The sequence below is a fragment of the Lotus japonicus genome, chromosome 2, assembly GCF_012489685.1.
Source record: "Lotus japonicus ecotype B-129 chromosome 2, LjGifu_v1.2".
NCBI classification, from domain to species: Eukaryota; Viridiplantae; Streptophyta; class Magnoliopsida; order Fabales; family Fabaceae; genus Lotus; species Lotus japonicus.
The window spans coordinates 22,249,105-22,257,506 of record NC_080042.1 but is presented as its reverse complement, the minus strand read 5'-3'; the positions used below and the strand labels follow the sequence as shown (position 1 = coordinate 22,257,506).

General features: G+C 37.2%; 1 protein-coding gene across 2 annotated transcripts; it reads right to left on the bottom strand.

The window, feature by feature from the left end:
• Positions 1-2,787: 2,787 nt before the first annotated feature.
• LOC130737783 (FACT complex subunit SSRP1-like) lies at positions 2,788-7,912 on the bottom strand. 2 transcript variants are annotated; one of them, XM_057589626.1, is made up of 17 exons: positions 7,786-7,912; positions 7,575-7,636; positions 7,242-7,427; positions 7,027-7,132; positions 6,251-6,387; positions 6,006-6,089; positions 5,821-5,915; positions 5,610-5,718; positions 5,370-5,456; positions 5,179-5,271; positions 4,827-5,024; positions 4,569-4,705; positions 4,331-4,478; positions 3,842-3,940; positions 3,564-3,737; positions 3,219-3,297; positions 2,788-3,090 (listed from the first exon to the last, which is right to left on the bottom strand). In XM_057589626.1, exons 2-17 carry the CDS (start codon positions 7,632-7,634, stop codon positions 2,963-2,965), a joined length of 1,920 nt encoding a protein of 639 aa, XP_057445609.1. In that variant the 5' UTR covers positions 7,635-7,636; positions 7,786-7,912; the 3' UTR covers positions 2,788-2,962. The 2 variants fall into 2 exon arrangements, with proteins under 2 accessions (XP_057445609.1, XP_057445608.1); XM_057589625.1 differs by having other exon boundaries at positions 7,757-7,906.
• Between the last annotated feature and the right edge of the window lie 490 nt (positions 7,913-8,402).

The window sequence follows — 8,402 nt, the reverse complement described above, 5'->3', positions numbered from 1 at the left end:
TTCTTCATCATCTTTAACCATCTTTTTCATTATATTCAACAAAACTCAGGCAAAACGCAAAAACTAGAGCCTCTTCTTCTTCCTTCAATGATAAAATAAAAATCAGAGTCACTTCTTCTTCTTCCACCCAAACCCAGACCACAACTCCGACACTTCAGATCGCACACCTGACTCCTACCCCCAAACCCAGATCAAAGCGAGAGAAGACACCAACACCTTCAACGCTTCAGATCGTAGGCAATGAAGAAAGATTCCTCCTTTCCTTGATCTAGTCTCGGATTCGAAAAGAGGACGTGGAGAGCTTCCAGAAAGTACTCTCATTTTTCAGTTTGGAGCACGGCAGAGATATCGCCGGAAATCGCCACCAGTGGCGGCGCGCGACGAAGGACGGCGGCGTTTGCGGTGAAGCATAAATTTATTGAGGGGTTTCTCTGCGGATGAGACGAGGAATCAAATGGCGGTGGTAGTTTCCTCATGGAACTCGTGGTTTCATCGGAAATGGAGGGAAAAGGCCATGGTGTTCCTTTCATGGCTTCCTTAAGTTCTTCCACGAAGGAGAGAGGAATCGGTGATGGTGATGGTGATGACTGTGGTTGAGCGAGAGTTGGAGGTAGCGGTGGTTTCTCCTGTGGGGAGAGAGGGTTGGAGGTGGCGGTGGCGGTGGCGGTGCTTGATTCATGGCTGGATTTTGAGGTTGGGGAAGAAGGATGGGATTTGAGGTTTAATTTAAATGTGTTGTTGTTGTAGAGAGTTTGGAGGGACGGATTATGTTGTGAGTTATGAGGAATTAGCAAGGATGGGAATTGGGAAAAAAGTTCTAGCAAAAGAAGCCAAAAAACATAAACGCTTTGAGTAATTGAATGAAAGCTTGCAACAATACGTGAGAGGAGGAGATGAAGATGACAGATTTCTGGATTTATTTTCTAGAAACCGTTAGATTTTAACGGAAATTGACAGAAGGACTAACGTTGCCAACGAGTGTGAACGTCAGGGGTCATCCATGTAATTAAATTAGGTGAGGGATCAAAATTACTTTTCTGGCAAACGTCATGGGTCAAAGTTGCAATTAAGCCAAAAATCAATGCATTTTTTCTAAGTTTTTTCATTCATAACCTCTTCTAATAAATTTTCTCTCACTTATCACATTTCATATTAATCAACCACAACTATTCTATATCAACTACATTCTTCTCTATTCAAGTAGAATTTAAATAAGGGTATTTTAGTAATATTATACCATCAAGAATGAGCACTTAGAGCATCTCCAATGGTAGTATCTAATGTTCAATTACCATTGGAGTACATATTCAATTCCAACATGGCAAAGATGAGTATGTGAGAATAGATACTCTACACTAGACTTGAAAAGTGAGCTTGTATTTATTACAAGCACTTACAATTAAAAAAATGGAGATATATAATAAAATATACAAATGTGATGTTGATGGTAGGATCCACTATATAAACTTTTAAGAGTTGCTAGGTTGGAGTAAAAAGTTAGTAAATGGTGTAGATGATGTGACATTATGGAGAATTGTAAAAAATGCTCTTAGCAATTAGCATAAATGCAGCGATTTAGAAAGAACGTGCAGCAAAGTCAATGTAAAAAGGTCAACTTACAATCAATATCCAAACTCCTACCCTGACCAACCAAAGATGCTAGAGACCAAGATGTCTCCAAGCGTCAATAAGAAGAATGGGAAAGCTCCAATGAAGCAGGGTACGCCCAAGGCATTTGGGCAGGTTAAACAAGCAAGAGAAAAAGGGGTGTTGACATGTTGTCTATAGTTGAAAAGACGCAGAGTAACACAAGAAAGGGGGGATTGAATTGTGCTATCTAAAAATTGGATTTCCAAACGATAGAGGGATATTACGTCTTGGTCGATATTGTTTGGGGACATCGGAAACGTTAACGAGGAGAAAGAGAAAGAGGTAGATGATAGAAAAGCAGGTAAAACTTCAAAGAGAAAATCTGAGAGTGTGTCTTCATTTTGACGGAAGAAATCGAAATTCAATGAAGCGAATCAGTGAGCTACCTGAAAACAAACAGAAAAACAACCATCGCTTTCATGGGGTATATGTCATTATTTACTTATACACATTGTTCTTTGTTCTTAAGATTATCACTAAATTTTTTTATTACTAAATTTACTATTTATATTATATATGATAATCCAATACCACAATGCTATCTTTCTATGCTTCAGGTTCATTAAGAGAAGTCCTCCCAAAGATGAAAGCATAGATAATGAAGTTATTGAGGTTGTCATCTCTGACCGTGAGGATGATGACAGGCCTGATAGCTTCAAATTCGATGACAAAGAAAAGCTCAGGGAAAAGAGGAAAGGTTGATCTTGCTACCACACTTGAGCGCGCTTATTGAGAAAAACTTTGTCATTACTGATCCAAGGCTACCTGATAATCCTATAGTAAGTTTATTCAAATCATTTTATATCCCATTGAAAATGTTTCCTTTCTATGTTGGATTCTTGTATTGCAGGTAAAGATACAAGTTAAAGTTTGTATTTGGTTTTAACTTCTCAGAACTTTGCATCTGATAGCTTTCTTAGAGCTTACAGAATACAGTCGTGTAGAAATATTGGGAAGAAACTGCAGGTATGCAAATGTACTTTTAAATTTGATAGAAAAAAGTTACTCAAACATAATTAATGTTAAATAAAATAAAATTTAATGTGTAACTATTTTTAACTGCAACTGTCAAACAAATAGGCTTTTTGTTGCATTTTAAATGTTTCCACGAAAGATCACGGAAAAAAATCCAGAAAATTGGAGCTTAGTTGTTGCATGGAATTTATAAACATAGTAAAATCACCAAAAACTTCACAAACTAGAAAAGTAATATTTACATTGCAAGTGTACTAACGCTAGATGGAAGCTAGTGATACAAATTCAATTTTTTTTTTGCATATATCAAGTAATTACGTTATATCAGATCAAAATCTTAGGCACTGTCAGATTCATTTCCTGAATCAACATTCATGGGTTGTGGATTCTTGTAGCCACTAATCTCATCCATGTAACGTTTCCTATCAGCACGGGCTTTTGCCTCATATGGCTCTTTATCCTCCGCTGTGCAATCAACACGCAAAGAAATACAAAACTTAGTCACAGCACATAATAAACTCTGAGCTGATCATGAAAGAATAATGACTCTCACTGGAACTGCATGAAATGAAACAGCATGCAATAAACCATACCTGATATCTTCTTCCATTTCTCTCCAAGTACTCTCCCCACATCCGTAAATGAAATTCCAGGATTAGTTTTCTTCAGATTCTGTCATTTGAAAAAAATAATAATAATATGTAAGGAGAACTCAATTTATGTAACACCTACTTGAAAAGTCAATCAAAAAAAGTAGCTAAAGGTTTGCCGGATGATCTCAGATTATCCAAAACCTGGCCTCGTAAAGATTTTCCCTACAAACCTAGCCACATAGAATAGCTATACCTATACGGAAGTGAAGTGATGAATACACTCACCAGTAACCCACACAACAAAACCCAAAATCACATTGCCAACATGTATAACATAGAACGCACCTCTCTTTCCATTTGAGAAAAGAACATGAAACCAGACATTGCCCTCTTGGGTGCATTTGGGTCCTTTTTCTTCTGTTTTTTCTTTTTTCCATCTTCATCAGCATCTTTTGATTTCCTCTTAGAGTTGGATGCCTTAGAAGACAGAACCTTCTTTGGTTCCACTTTGGCAGGCTTCTGAAAATTGACCGTCATTAAGGTGTAAGGCTGGCACACCAATGATTTAAAGAGTACAGGGGTTGTATCACAAGGTAATGAAGGAAAATAAAAGCAAAATACACCTCTTTCTCATCACCACTATCACTAGCATCAGAATCTTCCCCACCAGACTCATCAGTTGGAGAACCACCATCATCCTTGTCAACAACAAAATCTTCATCCTGTAGACATTTGCCATGATTAATAATGTAGAAGCAAACCAAGACTTCAAAATCTCAACACTGGGTGCACCGATAGAAAAAAGAGGGGAGGTGGGGCAACTTACATGAAGATTTAAGAGCCATACCCACATTAACAGAATACAGTAAATGCGCACTAACACGATAGTAACAAACAATACAAGAAACTAGAGGATATCTCAATGAACAGGAGAAAGTTCAGCTGCATAAATGCAAGTTGAAGAATGGAACAATAGTAAGGTGAGGAGAATTCCAAGTTATGTTTTCCTCATGCCCAAATATTTTAAGAAACTTTTGGAAATATAAATAAACGTTGTCCCATCAATTACTGAAATTAGAATACAAATTTATATCAAATACAGATTTGGGTACCTCCTCATCACTTTCATCTCCACCAGCTTCATTTTTAATGCGCTCTAGATGTGGATCAACAGCATCATCATGATCATTCTCAAGAACCTGAGCCATACCAACAGTTGGCTGGGCACCTCCTAAGTTCATAATTTTTAAACTCTTTGACCTATGTGCACAGGACAACAATTAATTGTTCATCAAATTAAATCAAACAATTAGTTGTAACTATGTAAAATTTGGCAAAGAGCTAATATACCTTATAAAACTTAACAAATTGTCGTATTCGTTTCTCTGAATATTACGGAAGAGATGCTCTTGCTCAGATTTTAGTCTGATAAGAAGGTCAAAATAATGCATATTTGTACCACCCCGCTCAAATTCCACATAGTCAATCTAGTAGGAAAGGATGAAAAAAAAAAATCAAAACCTCCAACGTATAACATTATATGTAATTTTGTACGTCAAAAGTAGCTAGACGATATCTGACCATCAGTAATAAAAAATTCGATTTTACCTCATCATGAAGAATAAGAGTGGGGGGTTTAGGTAGAAAAAAGAAGCCCTTCTCAAGGGGATACAGAATTCCATCTTCCGCTTTCAAAGATGATTTCACTGCATAACCATGTAGACAACTCCTAAATGTTCCAGGCTTGGTAACTTTGGACCCAGACAAGCCGCGTAATATTGTGGTGAACACTTCATGGATCAGACCCTGATTATTGAATTGTAAGTGATTTATATCAGCAATTGCATTTCTATGCAAGACCCCTAGTTAGGAAATTTTTTATTCATCAATCAACTAAAGTAAGTTTTTTTGTACACAAGCAGCATATCGTTGAATCAGTTATCAACAGTTTAAGAAATACCTTATATGAAAGCTCCAACTTGTCCTTGTACTTGGTGTTATAAAGATCTTCATTTATTGCCAATTCACTTTGTTCAACTAAATCAGTTTCAAACTATACAAAAATGAGAAAAAATTGTCAGGTTCAGAAGCAAGCAAAATACGTATCAGTGTATCACCGAAATTGTTAAAAATTAAACAGAAGGCAATTACCTGCATCACAATATGAGGGTACAAAGTTTGTCCTTTCCGAATAGGGGGATCAAGACTAATAATGACAAATGTATGTGGCTGATTAGACTGCGGATAAATACAATCAGTAGAGATGAGAAGTTGTCAGTATACTTAACAAGTCTAGAAAAAAGCATCAACTATAAGACATGGTTTGGTGATTGCACTAAATTATATGAAAACAATATCAGTGAAATGAAAACAAATGATCTGCAAATAAACCTTAGGAAGTAAAAATATGCGAACGATACTGCTATACTGGATTTTGAAATCATTAGCCTGTCCTTGAAGTCGCAAGAATGACAGGTGTAGCTCAACACTGTAACGTCCTCTGCACAAAAAAAAAATCGCATTAATAGGGATTGATCTTTTTTCTTGGAAGGACAGAAAAGCAAGCCATCAATATACAAGACAATTATTTGAAAGGTATCACCTTGGGGTAAGGATTGCAATACCCTCAAATGTAACAACAGCATCTTCACCCCCAGCACCAACATCAGCCATAGACATTATTTTATCACGGAAAACCTGAAGCGAAAAAGAATGTGCAAACGTCAGTTGTCTGGAAGTTACTAATTACTGTAACATGAAACTTATAAAAGTTTTGAGCAAACTCACCTGAGCAGGAGGATGATTTTCATCACCAACATACTGGGTGTTGGAATTTGGTATGTGGAAACTTATCTCCACCAATGAATCTTTCTGAGATCATAACATGAACAATATATTAGACCATAAATAAAAGCACACCCAAATAGAACCTATAAACTGCAGCCTGCTGTTCAAGCCAAGCTTGGGTGAGGGAACTGTATGAATTTGTTAAAACATATAAGATTTTATGTGTATGTAATATACAGATATACCTCATTAGCTCCAGTTGTGTCATCCACATGGAACTCCAATAACACATCATTTTTCCCTTGAAGGTGTGTTTGAGAGACATCCGCTAAAGATACCTCAAAAGCTTGCTTTGAACCAACCATGAAACCAAGCATATTTCCTGAAATGGAACTAGAAGCATAAGAATATCTAGTGGTAGTATGACTGTATAAAAGAAGTCAATCAAAGACAACGTTTCACCACAAAGGGAAAGACTGAACTTAATTCGCAAAAGATGAAAACAAGAATAAGATGAAATTCCGGTTTTAGAAGCCACCCCCCGCCCCCCAAAACGAAAAACGCTTTCCGATCTTAACTTTTTCACTTTAAGGTTTCACTTCATGTACATACCAAATTGGAGGTATTGGTGCTTAGATTTATTGTGGACCTAGAGTACACCAAAAAGAAAAGAACAAACTTCAAATTGGTTAAAAAGAAGTAACAGCAAATTCACCCCATTTCTTCACATACTAAAGCCATCCTGCATTATACAAGAAATCTCGAAAGACAAACTGAATGATATCAACTGACTTCCTTTAAAAATAAGAAACATCTTTCCCTTGCTTACATACTATATCCTCATGATGCTGATACATCAAACAGAACATGATGTCAAACTCTTATCCCCAAACAAATTTTTTTTTAAGTATAGCGAGTAAGAATAACAAAGGGAGATGTATGAGATATATGCAGTGTATCATGTAGATAATATCAGTTGCATATTGCAAGACATAAGTGAGTTCATGGAAATATCACCAACCATTTAGATCAACTTCTCCCCAATTGCGCCCACTAACAGAAAGCTTCTTCTCCTCTACAGCTATTCCAAACATGTTTTGGAAGAAATCGGTCAAGCTTACAACATCCTGCAAAATATTTATAAAATTGAATAGCAATCCAAGTCCAACTAATCAATATTAACATCTATTGAAGAGTTAATAAAAGGAACAGAATTAGTAAATGCACAAGATTAACCTGATCACGAAATCCAGTAAACTTGTAGAACAAGCCATCTTTGATCTGAACACCAAGTTGATTAGACCTTGGAACCTTCATCCACGTGACCCCCATTATATCAGCTTTATCAACCTCAATTGATTTACCACCCCCCTGTCTTTTCCATACAATTCCTCCAGGATGTATTTTTATCTGGCCTGGATTCTGCAACCCCATAAAAAGAACAAAACCCATACAAGTTTTCAATTAGGGTTTTGATGGAAGTTTTTAAAGCAAAATCGAAGGATAAAAAATTAGGGGTTTGACGGAAATCAGTATTTTCGAGTAAACGGGAAGAGAGAGAGAACTGACCGTGCCGCCGCGGCCTCCGACGGTGATGTTGTTGAAGAGATGACCATGACCGCCCGTCATTGCTGCAAATCAGAGGAACCAGAATGTGTTGTGATTACTGATTAGAGTAGATAGACACACAGATAAAAAAAGGTTGGGTTTCCGTCTAGGATTCACGGTACCCGGTGCGGGTATAATCAAACCTCTAACATAAAATAGCACAGTAGAGGACCTTCAAGTATAGTGGCGGAAAAACGACGTGCGTTGGTGAGAAAAATGGCTTGCGGTGGTGAGAGGTTGAGAGCAGTTCACGTACGTGAGGAGAGAGAAGAGCAAAACGGCATGAAACTGAACTGCGAACGTGAGAGACTAAGAGGTGAAATTTAGGGGTAAATAAATATTAATAGTATTTTAATTAGTTAATTTGGTAAAAAAATTACCCAATTTTTGCATCAAAGTACCCAATTTACGTACCCACACCGCACCGCCCGCGTACCCAATTTTTCCGGTGCGCACCAAAACGTACCCGCCGTGTACCCGCACCCGGTGTGCACCCAGCATCGGTGCGCAGGCCAAACTCACGTACCCGTGCTTTAGAGGTTTTCGTTAGAAGATGAATTAATGAATGTTGATCTTTTTAGCTTGGTAGATAAAAAGGTATGAAACAATAGATTTGGCGCTAGGAAACTAACCAAATAAACTTTTTGGATATGAAATAATCGGGTTGGGTTAGCTTTAACCCGCCCCCCATATATTTAAGGCTTAATTAAGTTCTTTTAAAAAAAGAATTAAGTTTTTGGTCCCTAACATTTACGCTAGTTTTGGTTTTCATCCCTCATCGACGTAATT